This window comes from Pogoniulus pusillus, chromosome 25, assembly GCF_015220805.1.
Source record: "Pogoniulus pusillus isolate bPogPus1 chromosome 25, bPogPus1.pri, whole genome shotgun sequence".
Classification (NCBI taxonomy): Eukaryota; Metazoa; Chordata; class Aves; order Piciformes; family Lybiidae; genus Pogoniulus; species Pogoniulus pusillus.
The window spans coordinates 9,682,177-9,701,196 of NC_087288.1; the positions used below are offsets into that span (position 1 = coordinate 9,682,177).

General features: G+C 38.2%; 1 protein-coding gene across 5 annotated transcripts in view; it reads right to left on the minus strand.

The window, feature by feature from the left end:
• Positions 1-19,020, minus strand: part of FBXO11 (F-box protein 11) — an 80,374-nt gene that overhangs the window by 34,990 nt on the left and 26,364 nt on the right. For all 5 annotated transcript variants that reach the window (XM_064164377.1, XM_064164376.1, XM_064164378.1 and 2 more), the window contains exons 2-3: positions 5,146-5,273; positions 4,946-5,027 (exon numbers count right to left, since the gene is read on the minus strand). In XM_064164377.1, the coding sequence (XP_064020447.1) occupies positions 4,946-5,027; positions 5,146-5,273 (210 nt within the window). The remainder of the gene's footprint in view (positions 1-4,945; positions 5,028-5,145; positions 5,274-19,020) is intronic.

The following is a 19,020-nucleotide window of genomic DNA, read 5'->3' on the forward strand; positions in this document are numbered from 1 at the left end:
TTCTCTGAACCTGCTTCTTGTTGCGCCATTGTATGAATGTCACCTTGGTGACTCATGAAAACTAATTCCCTCCAAGACATTAGGAAGGCATTTATCCAACTGACTGACAGATACTCTCAACACTAACACAGTCAAGAGTCAAAAGTTATGCGTATACTTTAATCCAGCAGTTCCAAAGGGACTTAAGTCTCAATCTTTGCTCCCAAAGTATCCTTTAGGTTGGTAATATTGATCATGAAAACAATAAATAATTCCTACACACACACACCTTACCCATCCTCCATCAAACTAAACTTTTTTTAATGGATCAGCTCTTTGTAGTTCACAGCAAGCTATGGAAATGCTGGCATGGGTGCAAAGAAGAAGAATGGGATAAGTATCCAGAAGCTGGCCATGAGAGTTCCCTTCAGGGGCAGCATTGGTACTTCCAGATTTTAAAATCTGTTTTTATTAAACATACGCAACAACAGAGTGTTGTTGCAAGCCAGGCTGAACACAGTAGCTTTGCAGAAACCATAAAAAGCAAGTAGTCTGGAAAGGTTTTATGCTCAAGAGATGCCTGTTAGCCCAAAGTCTGGGGATTATCTCTCAGCAGTCCATAAGGTGGGTATGGTTAGGCTTCACCAAAAAAAAAAACCCACAACAGCTACATGTAGAATCAATGCTGTCTTTTGCCACTAAATATATAAAGATTATTCCTTCTGACAACCAGGCATGAGCAATTCATGCCACATCCCTTATTGTCCTTGGAATGTATCATGGGATAATGCGACATTGCTCCTGAATTAATATTTTTCCTGGGAGCTTTCCAGTCAAACTTGGAGATAGTCTTCTACTGTCCTACACACTGAAATGCGTTGTTGTGAATGCAAGACAATAATCTTCATGAGCCTTCTCCCACAACCTGTCTTCTCTTTTTAACACAAATCCCTGAGGCACACAATTTGATCTTTTCCCCAAAGCAGTTAGTTACTTCCCTAAATTTGCAGATTTTTTTTGTTCCTTAAAACTTATATATATTAGGACCTTGATTCATTTTTTATTGAAGAGGGATGCTCACTAGTGTAGTTCACTTCTCTTTGCCCAACAGTTCATACTCCCATTTTCCTCCCTAGGCGCTATTTCAAAATCAAAACTGAAATCTGTATATGCTACCTCGCTGCAAGGGGTAGGGACCAACTTTGGAAGTGTTAAAAACTTTTTAAAAAAATAATTAATAAATGCCCAGCAAGCCCCCTGCTACAATTCTTCCAGCTGCCTTAACTTTGACCCTTAGGCACTGCCTGCAAAATGAAGACGAAGGTTTTAGAGTTGTTTGCTATTGTCACTCACACTTTTTTTTTAATTCAAAAATCCTGCAGCAGTGAGAGATTTAAATTACCCTTCTGCTCAATTAAAAAGCTTCTGAATTAAGATTTCTCCACTCAAATCACTGGTACAGTGATTACTAGGTGGAATTCTCCAACAGAATTTGAAAAAGCTAATTTGCTTCTTAGTGTGAGACTTAAACATCCTATGGATACAAGTGGGAACTCCATAGCTTTGTTTCATAAATTCACACATCAGCTTCTGAGTATCTTTTCATAATCTGCCACAACGAGGATGTATTCAATATGTTCTTCCTCCTAGATTACAAAAATAACCTAAAACAGTTTTAAAGGTTTGTCTGGCCACCAAATTAGAAACATGTGTGCTGCTACTCCTGACAGTTTTATGCCTATTGACAAAGCGAAGCTTTAGTACAAACACATGCTCTATTTAAAAAAGAACACAACAATCTGACCACTATTCCAAGTGTTAAAAGATAGACAAAAATAATAGTGAAGTGCAAGAGGTCATCATCAATCTTTATCTCTGCCCTAACAGAAGTTATTGAATTGACTCTAAGTTAATAAAGTGCTAATGCAGTAGACAATGAAAAATCAGAAACACAGCTGGTTGTTCCATTCTGTTTCCACAGGACAGCATGAAGCTAATTCAGTTTCATTTTTGATCATTTAGCAGATAGAAACTAGGACAGTCTAATACCATGGCAAAGATGCCTGAAAGTGAATTACCTTCTTCATACAAAGACCAAGAATGCCATCCCAAATTGTATATTGTGTCTTGAATGGATACCTTTTGCCCATTATAATGGAGAAGATGGAGACAAACTGCTTTTCTTACATAAGGAGACATTCCATAAACATATTTTCTTGTTAAGAAATGGAAATATATTAGGAAAAAAACAGCATGCAGCATTCTTGGAAAAAGATCTTGTAAATAACAGAAAAAACCAACACCAAATCCAAAACGGCACTAATTTCTGGGAAGTATCAGCTGTGCATGCACCTAATATACAGAACTACCAACAAGTGATCTGGTAACCTAGAGTGTCAGCCTCTACTCCAATGTAAGTCTGTAGCTCAGTTGAAATTACTAGTTTCTCAACTGAAATCTTCCAAAGGTGATTAAAAATCAGCAAGATCTGCCCAGCAGAAAATGGATATGCAAACGAAGTGAATTAAAAGCAAAGAAAGAAAAAAAACCCCACGCAACTTCACAGGAAGAAACAAAGAGTATGTCAAATGATTAAAACAACATGATGAGACAAGTGGCACTGAGGAGTGTGAAATGTCCCAGTGCAAGCAGAAGTAGAGCATAAGGGAACAGCCAGAATATACTGAAATTAAAGGTCTCTGTAAAGCAAGAAACAGTGTATTAGCCTAAGATACAAATATTTGGATCAGTAAGATCTGAAAGCTGTGAAAGTCTTCTACAGGTGTAAATGCTGAATGTGTAGGTTCACCAGTCACTTGTGACAATGAAAAAAATTAACCAAGAACATGGTTCTTTGTCTTTTGTATTCTACCTAAATGAGCTTAAGTGAAAAATGACATCAATGCTTTCTCCAACGTGTTGATTTCTCATTAAGATTCTTGTGCATTGAGTAATCTTTCTGGCCTCAGGAGTGCCCACTGCAGAGACCACTGAAGAATATGGCTACAGTTAACAGAAGAAACCAGGCCAAAATTTCAAAATCATAATGTATTCTTCTTGACAATATCCAAGATTGACTTGAAATAGCAACTCACTCTTAACAGCACTGATTATGGAATCAGTAGCAAAACAAGGAGTAGTCTTCCATTTGACCAACTACTGGCTCCACTCCAGTTGGAAACTGGCATTTCTTCTTTGATCTCCATCAACCTTCCCTCAACTCAGAGTCCATACAAGAAGGAGCTGTACTTCATCAAGACATTTTCTTCTGTTTCTAGTCTCACACTTTTATGTCATCTACAGCTGTACGACTGTATATGACAGTATACAACCTCCACTAACAATAATCTAGAAAGTCTCATGTTTACAACTCAGCCACATCATCTATCATTGCCCAACAGAAAACAATTTTAAAAAATTATTATTTGTACAAATTTAGAGGAATGTCTCAGAAACACAGTGGAGAAAACAGAAAATAACCACCATCGATATTGGGGAAAAGACAAATAGAAAAATGGGTTGAGAAGCACAATACAATCTTAAAACAACAATTCCAAAATCATTGTTTACAATTCCATGATGGAGAAGAAGCACTCCATCATCACAGTGCTTTCCACAGATGAGCTCAGAAATGTAACAAACAGAATGCAAAGAAAATTCCTTTGGAAATTAGCCTTCCTCATGATGTCACTGGTACCACAGGACAGAGGAAAAGTTACGTATCTTCACTAGAGCAAGGAGGCAAGTAAAAGCATAATGAAGAACACATTGAAAATGCACAACCTTGAAGAAAAACTAAGAACTGCAGAACTGGCAAGAGAAACTGAGTCTCTGACAAGGTAGCTTTGCATAAGGATTCAGATATCAAATCAGGACATTAAACGGGAAGTAGAATGGTACAGTTTAACATTCAGCTGGTTTTGGCTATTTCAAGGCTATCAGAGGTTAAATGATTCTTTGACAGTTGCTGAAATTAAGAGTTAATGAAAGGGGAGGATGAGAATAAAACAGAGGGGTGAAAGAAACACAGGGCTTGAAAGATATGTAAGAATATGCAGAAGGTGAGAAGACAGAAAGAGCAGACTTCAACAAAAGAAAGGAATATGCACCAAAGCCTCGTGCAAGCTGCTCAGTTTTAATTCACAATGCCAAGGGAGACACAGACTAAAAAGAAATAAATTGAAAAAAAAAATAAAGGCAACAGAAACCATATTAATGGGAGTTGGCAAGCATCAGTGTTGATCTTCCAAATGAAACTGACAGCAGAACTCCTGGAACTAAAGAGCATTTCAGGAGATAAAAAGAAGAAGTGGAAGGACTGAACAGTTAAGAACAGAACAAGTAGGATGCGTGCCTATGTATAATAAAAAATGGTGTGTGCACAAATAAAAAATGACACATATATATACACACAACATAAATATAAACCCACATATTGCATGTGTTTATTATACACTGTAAAGATACTGCTTGTATGTGAAATTCATATAGGTGTATGTGTATTTTTAATTCACGAACATAGACAAACTCCCCCTCTGTCCAGAATGAGTTGCTATAATGACATACCAAAACTACCTCTAAACACATACTGGAACAACATATCAATATGAGAAATATTAAAGAAGCCTAGTCAGAGTGCTGCAGCATTGTAGCATTACTGCTTCTATCAGTAGCTTGGGTACACCTACACAGTAGTTTGAGAATAAAAACAAACAACAAACAGAAAAGACCCAAAATAGCGTGCCTAAAGTGAAGCAGGCAGACTAAAGTACCAGCTGCTTTAAAAAAAATCAGATTAAAATTATGCTTTCAAATCTGAAGTTCAGAACAAGCTTGTTGTTTTTTCACCACTGTTTCTTAGTCGGAGAATATACAGGAAAAAGTTAACTTAGGACTGTGTGTGTAGAAGTTAAGTGTTTCCATCTCCTCTCCCACATGCCCTTTTTTTTGTACAAAGAGTTGTTACCTGATAAATCTTGGGATTTTCCAGATACTCTAGCACGTTTAGCTCGGTGACCAAAGTTTTCAGTAGCTGAAGTGGAGGCACCCTTGGAAATAAATGAGAATTCTTTTAGTCATGAAATTACTTATGAGAAGTGCTCATTATCTTCCTGGTCTTCGAACAGGAAAATTTACTCTGCAATTAAAAAAACAAATAAAACTCACCTCCATACTGCTCTTTGTAGGGCAAGCTGTTCTTTTAGGAAGAAGAGTTTTTCTACGAAGTTGGTATGGACTATTTTGTGCACCAGGACCCGATTCTTCTGCAACCATATCTGCAGGTACATCATCATCTGTCCAAGAAAAAATTGCCAGTTAGGATTGTAGTTTGGGTTTATACCACAAAAAACTTGCAAATAAAAAGAGGTAGTCAGGAAAGTGGAGAGATAGAACTTGGAGGTGAAAAATCAGAAACATATATAGCATACATACAATTACAAGAGAAAGTACACATTAATTATGTTTTCTGTATATACACACCAAAAACTGCTTAACCCTCCCTTCAAAAGACCAACAACCCCTCCCCAAAACCTAGGCTTTTGGTTACTCTGCAAGCATATAATTCACTATGCTAATTCCATCATGTTTTTCACCTATCAGTATGAGGAACACTGGAGTTTCATTTATTAACCAGATGTTATCATGGTATTTAATACAAAGCTCAAGGCAGAATTTCCCCCAGATATTTCAGGAATAACTCAGGCCACCACAGAAACCCTTCTGCAGAGGTAACTTAAAATAAATGCATTCTGTTTGCCTAAATTATGCTTAGAAAATAAGACCATTCTCTCTGCCACCAAAAATGAAAGAAGTGCAGAAAGTATGAGGAAAGTATAATGTTGATCACTGTTTGATTCATTCATTTCCATTTACCACATTTGTATATTTAAGAAACAATCAAAACATGAAAGGAATAATTATATATTGCTGCATGCCCTACAACTATCATCACATAATAAAGTCCTAAGAATTTTTAAAAGGCTAGGGCAAAAACTGTCTAGAAAAGAAATTAAAGCTCAGCTCCTCTTAAGCAAAAGGTGTACTTTTTCAAGATGCTTAACTGTAAGTAAAGAATTCTGGGCTTCCTTTTTTCTGTTTTTTCATTTTTAAACTGGGTAAAATATGATGTAAAGGGGTCTGTAGAGTAAGAATTTTTCCAGAGTGAAGACTGACTGATGTAAAAAACAAAGCAAATAAAAAAACCCAGCCCCACTGCAAAACTCCCCTACTCTTCAAATATTAAGCCAGCCTTTTAAAAACACACAGAAAAGCAATTTTCAAAGTCCCCAAGATACCTTTAAATTCTAAAATCTTAATCTCACGATTTTCTAAGGCTTTTGGGTTTGTTCTGGTGTTTTTTGTTTTTTAAACATAAATTATAGAACATAACATTTATAAGGCTTATGTATCACATTGTAGCCCGAGCTGCTGTAACAGTGATGCCTAACCAACAATATTCAGAAGAAAAAGTTATTTCTGTTTCCTCTTTTCAACTTCTGCTGGTCCAGATTTGTCCTCTGCCTTAGCAGGTATTTATGCCATGTATCACATGCAGGTATTTATGCCATGTATCACAAACAGATCTCACTACTACCAGGACATCTAAATAGAAAACAGAAGTCAATAAGAGGAGGAAGCTAGCTTGTAGTATGTGTGTAATTTCACAGTCAGTTCAGGGAAAGTGTCATCAGCTCATTAATCCCCCTGAAAACCAACGATGTTAGCCTTCAGTCAGTGCAGCACCGCCACAAGGAGGGGACAAGATCGTGCTGACTGAGAAGAATCACCATCCCTTTTGCAACCACAGCACAGGTTTCTAAGGGCAGAATTGAACTGTAAAACATCTACTAAAAAAAACAACTGCTTTTTAAAAGAACAGAGAAACCTCCATAACTTCGGGTAGAAGCCAGCTCTCTCCCTCTCCCCATCACCGCATACACAACACACCTTACCACCATTTGAGCACTTTTCTATCTTGGACACTAAGTATTTAGCTTATTATGAAAAACTCCTGAAGGACATTGATAGATGAACTGCAAAGCACCTTCCTGTAAAGGAATGTCTGCCACTGCAGCCTTAGCATCACACACTTGCAGAAGGTTACTACTCTTACAGCTGACCCATTACATACTTGTGATTCAGTTGCCTAATTTTACCTGTTTACTTTCATCTCTGATGGAAAATGCCCTATCAATTTAACAAGGTATCAGCACGTAGAAACTGCTGCTGAAGAGTTCCCAGCCCTCCCTCAGACACCAGAGCAGAAAAAAAGAGTTCGAGGACTGCAGTGGGTCCTGCCAGGAAGAATTTGGGCAGCCACCACAACAGCAAGGCTCTCTGATAGCAGAACACCCAAATGTACTCAAACACTACTGTATGTATCTTCTTTAAGATCTGACACAGTAATTACAATTTCTGCTGTTAATATCCCCCAGCAGAACGCTCAGGGGATTTTGAGCATCTAGTCTTAAGCCTGTTCCATGCTTTTGCATGAAAGACACAGCATGAGTGTCTGAATGGCTGTTGTTTTCTGGATGGTCAGTACAACAGTTCAAATCTGCTACATGAAAGCTTAAGCAGTGAAGAAAATGGAGGGTGCAAAAAACAAAACCAGAGAATTTGGCTTTCTCAGTAGGTGATGAAAAGGGCAGACACAAACCTCAAATGTCATTAAAAGTAAACCTGGGGAGGCCACTAAGGAAAGAGAAGAGAGAAGTCTTTGCAGGGAAAATGGTAGTAAAGGTCAGTTTGGCTGAACACTGAAAATCTGGCTAAGCAGAAAAGAAGTTTATTCATTATCTTGCAGTAGATTTAGGAAGATGGCAGGAGTCCTGCTCAAAGATTACTTTTCTAGCACAGATGACATGAAGGGATATGCACACATTCACTCAGATTCATAGCAGGGATCAGAAGAATTAAAGTCTTCCTTTTTCCATCCCAGTGGCAAGGAAGATGAGAGAACTGCAGTGGGGGAAAGCACTAATCTGCACAGCGCATGGAAGCAGAAGGGTGCCGTGAGCACACATGTGCCAGGGTGCCCATCACTGCTGAGCAATGCCAGCCTGGAAGCACCAGTCTGTGTGAGGGCACATCCGGAACCTATCTTGAGAACAACTCATGAAGAGGAGGGTGATTAAGGAAGGAAGAGCTTCTGGCCTGGCCCTGCCTCAGACCTGCTAATTACATGCAGGTCATTTGCTGGCTGTAGAAAGAAAACCAGAGTCAGGTCAGTTACCTGACTTCTCACCCGCAGGTTTTGTCCCACTGCGGAGGGGCTTCTGCAGAGATTTTTGACATTTCACGATCACAACTGATAGTATTTTTTCCAAATGTGGCCTGTGTAGTTATGGTCAAGTGAAGCAATCAGAAGTCTGAAAGTCATAAGCAATCTGTTTGAGAAGCAGCCTCAGCTTTCAGCCTTCCAAATGCACCACTGTAAGTTCTAAACTGACTAAAGTAGCTACAGTGCCAGCTTTCAAGTAAATGCATCTCACAAAGTGCTATTTCCTGAAGACTGCACATTACCCTTTTACCCTTCCCTCAACAAGCAATATGACAGAAACACGTTAACACAGACTAAAAACTTCCAAGACCTGCTTTTTACACTTTTCCCCTAAAACCCCACTCACATAACAGATACATACCTCCTTTAAAACAGAAAAACCAATCTTACAACACAGAACCCCAGGGCCTCCAAAATATTTGAAAAAAAACTCTATTTTACAGCCTAACAGTATAGGCTACTGCATCTAATAAGGTAATTAAAAAGACATTATAAATCACATTTGTTGATGGTAGAAGTATAAAAGTCAATAAACGAATTTGGAGGAGTATGTGCAATATTAACCTCCTCGTACAAACACCTGCTGAAATGACTGCCAGATGCTTTCACCATTTTGACTAAGTCAATGCATTAGCAGTTTTCAATTTTTAAGACATTAAATTAAACCATCTGCTCTCAAACAAGCATTTACCTGAGTATTTTGCATCAATTATACTGTAAGATAAAGTCATTTCAAACAAAATCATGTTTATTAAGAATTAAAAACTCAGTGACACTGACTGGCTAAAATCTATATTTAAATTAAGCTGCAGCTTATCTGGTAGTTCAGAATGGCTCATGAAACTGAACCATAATGTAAGCTTTAACAGCCACAGGAGACCAGTAGGCACAAAATACTTCCAGGAGAGGAAACAAAAAAAAAAACAGACCAAAATTCATCTGCCACTCTGTCAACTGCTCTTCTATCAATCAAGATAGATCTTTCATTTCCATACGTGCTATGGAAGTGTGTACTTCTAAGTACGTATGGTAGAGTACACAATTACCTCTTTTTGTTTCATGATGACATTGTTAGTTACAGTAAAGTGACAAAGGACTGTCAAAGTCGTTTATTAAAGGAAGGGGTGGAGGGGGGGGGGGGCAATAACTTCCAGAAAAGTTTCTTGCCATCTTCTTTACAAAAATAAGTGAAAGTCAATGCCTCACTCTCCACAAGTCATTTTCAATCATAGAACTGTCAGGGCTAGAAGGGACCTCAAGGATCATCTAGCTCCAACCTCCTGCCATGGGCAAGGACACCTCACACTAGATCAAGTTGCTCAAAGTGCCATCCAGTCTGCCCTTAAAAACTTCCAGGGACGAGGCTTCCACCACCTCCCTGGACAACCTGTTACAGTGTCTCACTATCCTTATGGTGAAGAATTTCTTCCTAACATCTAATCTAAAACTATGCACTTATAATTTTGCTCCATTCTCCCTAGTCCTATCACTACCTGACATCCTGAAAAGTCCCACCCCAGCTTTCTTGTGGCCCCCCTTCCCCCCCCCCCCCTTTTCAGATACTGGAAGGCTACAATAAAGTCCTCTTGGAGCTTTCTCCAGACTGAACAGTCCCAAATCTCTCAGTCTGTCTCCATCCAGTGGCCCCTGTCTGGACATGCTCCAGCATGCCCATATCCTTCTTGTAACAGGGGCTCCAGAACTGGATGCAGTACTCAAAGTGGGGTCTCACCAGGGTGGAGCAGAGAGGAAGAATGATCTGCCTTGGCCTGCTGGCCACGCTTCTCTTGATGCAGCCCAGGACACAGTTGGCTCTGGGCTGCAAATGCACACTGCGTGCTCATTTTGAGCTTCTCATCCACCAGTGCCCCAGCAACTGCTGTGAAAACAGTAAGATTCACAAATGCTTCAAATAATAAAAGGAATATCTCAAACTCTCAAAATTCCTTCCTCTTTTTTCTGATAATAGCAAGTTTCAAGCGAAGAAGCTCATATAGAGTTTGATAACTTAGTCTGAACACTGAAATGTCTTTTTTCCCTGTGAAACCAATGACACTTGTAGTCAAGAGAGGCAAAATGCTGGGGAGTTGAAGTGGGGCAGGTATTCCCAAGCACAGAAATGGTTCCTGCAGACTAGGGGAAAAAAACATTGAGACAACAACCATACAGTTTTAAAACACAGCAAGCCGTATCAAATGTGGAGTATGTCCTTTTAGAACACCTCTGAAACATACAGTTCACAATACTGAACCTATTTGAATAAGGACTCACCTTGCCTATCAAACAAATTTCAACAGTGAAGAGTGTGATATAGACTTTCTCAAATGGTGCAATTTCAGAAATACCCTATTAAGACAAAAAATCCCAACACTGTCCATATCTTCTTCATTAGAAGAGAATCTGAGAACTGCAAGAAAAACATGTACTGATCCATCTGAGTTACTTTGGATACAACAAATCTTGCCATTTTCTTGGCAAGAGCTTTAAACTCCTCTACTGCTAACACAAAAGAGATGTCAATTAAAATATATTACACTACTTATTATCTTTAAGGAAAGAAACTCTGCAGTATTTTCCAAGCAATAGCCAAAGCAGGTTGACTAACATAAAGACAAAATCCAAAAAGGTTGGGTTTTTGTAAAGTTCTGATGGCACAGGTCAACAAGAGGGATTTTTGCCCAGGGAGGTGGTTGAGGCCCCAACCCTGAAGATATTCAAGGTGAGCCCCAACAGGGTTCTGGGCAATCTGAGCAGGGATACTCCAGCTCACTGCACAGGGGGTTAGACTAGATGACCTTTGGAGGTCAGTTTCAACCCAGACCATTCTATGATTCTGTAAGGATTATTCTGACAGAAGTCAAGGCTGTCTGGAATGTGAAAAGACCCATCAGGAAAAAGCATGAGAGACAGATAGACCTCCATGGTAAGTAGCAGGCTTTCAGTTTGGAAAGGGGACAGACTTAAAAATGTTTACTTTCTTAAAGATCAGACTTACTGAACACCATATGGAATGAAGAGATTCTGCCTTCTGGGAAGTAACAACTAGGCACAATAACCATTACTGACTGGCAGAGTATTTTTTAAATACACATACAATTCCTTACTGATAATGAGCCACAGATATATTATGTAACAGTATCCAAGCTTCTTGAAATTTGTAGGCATTTGATGAACAACATAAAGAAAACCACAAATTATGGAGAACACCTAGAATTTTTCCTGTGTGGAAACTTCTTAAACTGAGAGCGCATCTTTTTGCAATTTACATTTTAAGCTTTTAAACACTGATACATGGAGACAGATTGCTACTCTCTGGAAATAGGTCGTGCAGTTGTGATGGCCTAAAAAAGAGTAAGAATAGATCACAGTGAACTCTACCTGTATTTGCTCAAATGCTCATGGTTAGCTTCTCAACACATTTCAACGTATTTTCTACAAGGAGAAAAGTAACTCCTATCTAAATACAGTGTTTCTTAAGGCTCAGATTTTTCTAAGTGTGTGTTATTCTTAAGTTCTAATGGAAATTAACTTCTATGTAAGAATTTGACCTTTTCTTCTCCTCAGCACAAAAGAAGCCCACTATAGTAATCCTTACGCAGGCCACTCAAATCAAAAGTCTGTTAAGCCAGCAAGCACCCTCAAAATGCTGCATGCTAAAATAAAGCTTACAAACAAGAGGCAAAAATTTAAGTTCTTAAAGCTGGCACCAAACAGGCAGACTGTGAAAGGAGACAACTGGGAAAGATAAACTGGCTGCAAGCCCAAAACTTGTCCTCAGCTATATTTCTTTAAAAATTACCAAGCATCACAAACAGCTACTTACATCTCTGAACCTTGTTCACTAGAGAGTTCAGAGTCTTAAAACCATCTAGCACAAAACCCATGTGTGAACACGAGTTAAAAGCCCTTCCAGGTACTCTGAAGAACATTTTCTTTTTCAGAAGCCAGAAACTGATAACTAGGATTTGATGAAAAATTCCAGTTTCTTTCCACAGGCATCTCCCAGAAGAGGTATTTAACATCAGGTTAAAGACATTAACATGCAAATTTTTGTTAGATATACAGAATAATTATGCAGGTACCTGCATACTTGAGATATTTGTTAGTTACTTCATTTTAAAAGGAACTTAAAAATTTAATCTTTTTCTTATACCCAGCATCTCTAATAATCAGCACTAGCACATTTCAGCAATAGTACTGACAAACTAGGAGATAGATTTTATTCCTTTTTTTTTTCCCCCTCTTGTTTGCTTCTTCTTGGTTTTTTTTTTTTTTTCCCCCTTTGGTATTTGTTTTAGAACTGAAGGGGGTTTGTTTGTGTTATTTTATTTATTTTCCTTTAGTTGTTTTTGGTTGTTGTTTTTTTTTTTAATTACACTGTTTTCCCAAACTGATGATAACTGTATTACACTATCATCTGTAACACGTAGCAAGTTAATAAACAAATCTCCAGGTGGCTGCTTTGCAAGTATTTTATTAAGAGAACTTGCCTTCCTGCTTAATAGGCAGCTTGACTCCTGCTCTGACAAGCCTTCATTGAGAAGGGACAAGGATGTCTTTTTGGGTGCATTCCTCATTAATAAAGCAATACTTTCAGTGCAGTGGCCTTGCTGCATGATTCCTTGATGCCACAGTGAAAAAGCTGACTAAGTAGATTTTAAAGGTTCAGGAATACACAGTGTATAAGAGCCCTTCCTTATTCTATTTCTGACACTGAACAAAATAGATTTTACTGCTACAAGATTATTTATCCTTTTTCTGACTACTGACTCAAGTTTCCAACTAGTATCAATTTAATTAAAATTTCTACCTGGTTCTACTGCTTGCTCTGCTTGAGCTGACAAGTTACCAATCTCAAAGGTCACCTCCCCTCTCTGGCAAAAACGCAGCAACTTCATTGCCATTAGATAAGCAGAACCAGAGACAAAACCAAAAAACACACCAAAGAGGTTTAAATATTCCCATTTTATTCTGCATCACAATTGGCCAGAAAGAGGTTTCTCATCAACCACCACAATTTCAGTTCAGGCCTTAAGTGCTTGAACAGAGGCAAGAATGCATCCTTTTGACCACACCCTTTGAGCTACCGTGATGAAAAATAATGCACACATTAAAAAACAAACATATATGAAACACACAACCTCCTTTCTCTTCCTCCCTACGAAAAATCAAACCACTTTATCAGATGGCATCTGAGAGAGAAAGAAATTATAGATTCTCCAGTAGGAACACCAAAGTGACCAAAACATGTGTACTTTAGTGGCACAGAGGAATTGCTATACCAACCCCTAAAAAAACATAAACCAAACCCCACCACCAAAATACTCCACCCAACAGAGAACTCATTTTCCTACACTGTGCTGTTAGCAAAACAGTTCAGCATTGACAGGATGAAAACCAGCCTCAAACTTACATACTGGGAAGGGGGCAGATTGTCTATGGTCAGATGGGACAATCAAGTGAGTTAAATTTATAAAATGGACACATGAAGGCAAACCAATATTTGTATCTTGCCTGACACAGCCTGGCTCAGGCTAGGTAACATTTTTATAAAGGAAAATGTCCTAGCTAACACATGTAAAATAAATGTGAGATATTTGTGAGGACAGATTTCTTTCTAATAGTAAGTAGCTGAGCTATGAAGCAGAAAGCTTACATTCTTTAATTAGAGTAAGTCTGGATATTCTTGATACTGATAAACTCCAAACAGAATGAATTAGAAGGTTGTGAATTCCTAGTTTTATTAACTTCTGGTGGCAATTATTTCCAGTCCAGTTTCATCCTGCATTGGTAACTGCCTTTATCACTGCTGGAACTGTAGAATGAGTAGGACACTATTTGTTTGTTTCTATTTCAGCTTCTGGTATTTTGGGGGAAAAAAAAATGGGGGCAACCCCATGGCATAGGAATGAGTTAAAATATCTGCATTCTCACTGAATTTATGTCATGCACCTACTCAAATCTTCTATGGCCCAGAACTGATCCATCTGAGAGAGCGCTAATGGGCACAAAATTAAACATAGGAAGTTCTATCTAAATGTGAGGAGGAACTTCTTTATGTTGAGGGTGGTGGAGCACTGGACCAGCCTGCCCAGAGAGGTGGTGGAGACTTCATAGCTGGAGTTATTCAAAGCCCATCTGGACACCATCCTGTACAACCTGCTCTAAGTGAAACTGCTCTGGCAGGGGGATATTGACTAGATCATCTCCCTTCCAACTCCTGTCAGTCTGTGATTTCTGTGATTTTCTGAAGCTAAGAGAAACCTTGCTCCCCTTGAAAGGGCAGGAAAGTTTATGTGCAACAAAACAATCCACACAGGTATGCATCTCATTTATGACTAAACACTATTGCAACTATTCAATCTTAACTCCCTTAAAATCATCTCAGAGCACAATCATTTTGCCAAATTTTTGGAAGCAAAAGCCTCCCACAGATTCCTCTGCCATAAGTCACATCTGCAGAGCATTGCTGTGACAGAGGCAGAAAAAGAAATTTTTAAGTATCTCCTTGCCATTAAGAGAAGCAGTGGATTAGAAGATACTTGCCATGCAAAACGGTCTGCCTTAAATGGACTCTACATCGTAAGTGACTGACATCTATCAATACACTAGCCCAGCTGGAACTCAGTGCTGTCAAGGAGCAATTTTGATATAATGAACTAGTAATTTCCCAAGGTTCTTCAGATTTAAGACTTTCTGAAATGCCTATCATGACATGGAAAGGCAGTCACAGCTCTGTCTCGGTGACAAAACAACCAAGGAAAATGCAACCAAGATGAAAGGCCAGACAGTTCTGTCCCTGTGCCGAGGGATAGGAGGATAGAGTCAATATTATTTTCCCCAAGAAAGAAGCAAGAGGAGGACAAAGTACATTAACAGTACTTTAAAGCTTACTGGATTTGGTTGTCATTCTTCCCTTTCTGTATTCTACCACTAAGTTATATCGGAGAAAAGAAAAAAATAAAGAACCACAAACCATCAATTTAACCACTTTGTGTCATTTAACTAGGAAAAGAGAGTGTCACCAAGAAAAACTTAGGTTTGATTCCAGACTTCTTGTCGATCCTAGATAACACTCTGACAGCTTCCAGAAACAACACAAGCCAACATATTACAAAGGGTAGTTTTCTGAAGAAATCCCTAATGGTACAGATGGGCAAATGTATACTGCGGCAACTAAAGTTTCCAAGTCCTGTTCAACTGCAGTGCAAATTTACACCAACCATTAGACTAGGAAGATGCAGAGGAACGTCACATAGTCCAGAGGCAAAAAGCTCCTCTGATATGTAGCTGGGAGGGAAAAGAATACTTTGAGATAATAATACTCACAATTCTGGATATCTGGGAGCACATCACTAGAAAAAGGTAAACACATGAACTGCAAAACACAGAACACGAATACTGCTATCTCTTTTGGCTATTTCCTCTAACTTACTATCACAATGACATTAAGCATACATGTTATTTTCTTCTGCTGCCCCAGTACTATAATCAACACTTCTACAAGTATTTTAAATGTTACAGCTGAAGTGAAAAAAGGCAAACAAACAAACAAAAAAACCACCAACACCAAAAAAAAAACAAACAACCAAAACCCACAAACCAACACAAACCTAAAGCCTCATGAAATGTTACCAAAGAAACATAATTACTAAGAAGACTACAACAGTATACCAAAAGCTTAAACAAACTACAGAGAGGAGATGAATACATAAACAAATGGATGGATGTCTTGAATTACTTTCTATTTACCAAAAAGTCAAATCTCTATTCCAATACACAGTTATGTCTCATGCCAGCAACATGCATACACAGAAAGAAAAAGCAGTAATTTATTGTCCTTGTGTCAGTCCACAGTTATATCTAATATACATCGTAGTAAAGCTGAATTTTATACAAGGAGCTCTGGCAAGCTTTCATGCACCGAATCAGACTTATCTGATCATTACTTACTCTGAGAACTTTTCTAAATGACTGCTCCTATTATTCTACTACTTGAATTCAAGTCCAAAGAGCCTGACAAGCAGGAAAGCATGGATTTGTTTAGCTTCAGGGAAATGGCTGAGAAAACAGCATGTGGAACTTGCAAAATCAAGTATCGTCAGGGTGCAGGAAGAAACTGCTTTGTTACTCATTTCTTATTTGCCAGCATACATGTTATTAAGATGGGTTAAGAAAGCTGTCATCAAAATATGAAACACTAATATAGAAGGCAACTGCTGATTCAAATCTAAATTTATTAAGTAGTAAAAAAACATGCTTTCACCAAATCCCACAGTACTAAAGGCCAACAGCCTACCTAAAACCCAAACTGCTTTAAGAAATAAAGGTAAGCAAACCATCTTTGCAGAGATTCAAAACCTGCCTGGACATAATCCTGTGCAATCTGCTCTAAATCAACCTGCTTTAGCATATCCAGAGCCTGTGTTAGACCTCCAGAGGTCCCTTCCAACACCTACCATCCTGTGATTCTACGCAGCGAAAAACTGAAGGGCAAGTGTCAGGAGGACACTTGGAGCCATACTCTTCTCAGTGCTGTCCAGTGACAGGACAAGTGGCAGTGGACACAAACTCAAACACAGGAGGCTCCACATAAAGTGAAGATTTTTTTTCCTTGAGGGTAGCAGAACACTGGACCAGGTTGTGGAGTCTCCATCTCTGGAAGCACGCCAAACCCACCTAAATGTGTTCCTGTGTGATTTACTCTAGGTGATCCTACTCTGGCAGAGGGGCTGAACTAGGTATATTCAGAGGTCTCTTCCAACCCCTACAATTCTATGATACTTACAGGGGAAGATGACTCAATAGGTTTCCTATCAAGTTTTACAGTATATTAATATATGATATAAATACAAATTGGAAGAACAAAAGTCTCTGTTTTCCACTGGCAATGTGTGTTGCCAACATTTGTATTATATGCTGAAGCAAATTGCAGCACAGGGACGACACTGTTCTCCCTCACCCTGCAGAAAAGGATTTCCTAAGAACCCCAATCCAGAAGTTATAGCTCTGAGACATCTGAAGGGAAGGGGAAAAAACCCACCCAAAAGCAAAACAATAGCATCCTGTATTTTTACTAGAAAACAAAATGTCATTGTTTAGATACATTAAATCTCGTTTCTACCTTTGCTGTTTGTTTTCTAAACATAAATTCCTTTAAACCATGTTTATTTTAAAAGACACATACTTTCCCTCAAACCTAAATGCCCCGTGTAAATTCTATCCACATTAGCTACCCAGCACATTCCACACCACTTCATAACCACTCCACAAGGCTTACCCCTATACTTTTTACTTTCCCATTTTCAAATTCAATGGAAACATATTGTCACATGCAGACTAATTACCTATTTTTTAACCACTAAAAGCAGTATCATGCACAAAATGCTGGATCAATGAATCTCTAAAAGCTTCAAGTTGCTATTAAATTTCCATTAGCATTTTCCAGTAGCACTGGCATCTCACATTGTGAATAGCTCTTACACATGGGTTTATAAATATATGCTTGACTGTACTTGAACTTCCAAAAAATAGAGATTTTTAATACATAATTCAACTGATTTTTATCAAGGAACTTAGTTTTCAATAAAATTTCAGAGACTAACACAAAAGCAGATGCAACTGCTAAGGTGTGTGTGTGGAAGGCAAAAATCAGTCTATTTGGCTGTCAATTAAGTCTTTTGGCAACTAATTACACTAATTGAAGATACTTTTTATCCTCAAAAATTCGCAAGTAAAAAGTTTTCAAATTGATGTGTTTGCCGTGAATGTTCTCAAGTTTAAAACCCTGCAGATGATACCCTGTATCTTGAATTATTTTCAGCTACTAACAATTTCACTTAAAAAAAAACAAAAATCTAGCTTTCCTCGGCATTTTTCAACTATTTTTCCTCATGGTGCCTATTTGGCTAAAGCTCTGTTACAGTAAACAATATAAAAAAACAAGCTTTAAAAAACATAAATACAAAAACTTCTAGATTTTTTAAAATTCCTAAATAAAAGAGATACTGGCTATCTGCATTTCAAGTTTATTCTTAACAACACTGAGACACAAAAAAAAAATCAAGGAGATGATGTAAGCTTGGCTACCCAAGGGCAAGCATTAATCATGAAACAGAGAAGAACTACTAATTTTTCTTAATGTCTAGAATATCCAAAAGCTAAGTCCTGAAAGTTTTCAACGGGGTTGTTTGTTCTCCCTCCACTACCTTTTATGTCCAGACTTTCTGTATTCCTACAGGACAACCTCAACCTTTTTTCTTTTCTTAAACAGGTCTCCTCCTACTCATGCACCTAAATTCCCATTTTGTTTCCATTGTTCTGAATATTCACCTATTTAAAGACCAGATAAAACAGCTCTTTGTCATTTATTCCATACACATTTTGAAGTCCTGACCCAGCATGCTTCCTACAAACCCTCTGTAATTTCTCATGCCTCAGTTCAGTATTTTTTTTAAACGATTTTAAAATAATGTGCACTAACTATAAAAGCTGTTTGAAGATCTGCAACAAAAAGCAACAGGGAAATGGCTTGGAGACAGTGCAACAGCATAGCCTCTTCCAAACTCTCTCGCCAATCACTGCACAGAAATCCTATGTTATGACCCATTAAAATACAGACTGAAATAAGCCTTATGCTAAAAGGCCACAAGAATCAAAGTAGTTTTAAGAGGAACAAGGGTTCCTTATTATTATGCACAAAAAAAATTAAAGATCATTTAGAAAAACTGACCATCTTAATATGTAGCTCTTCCTTT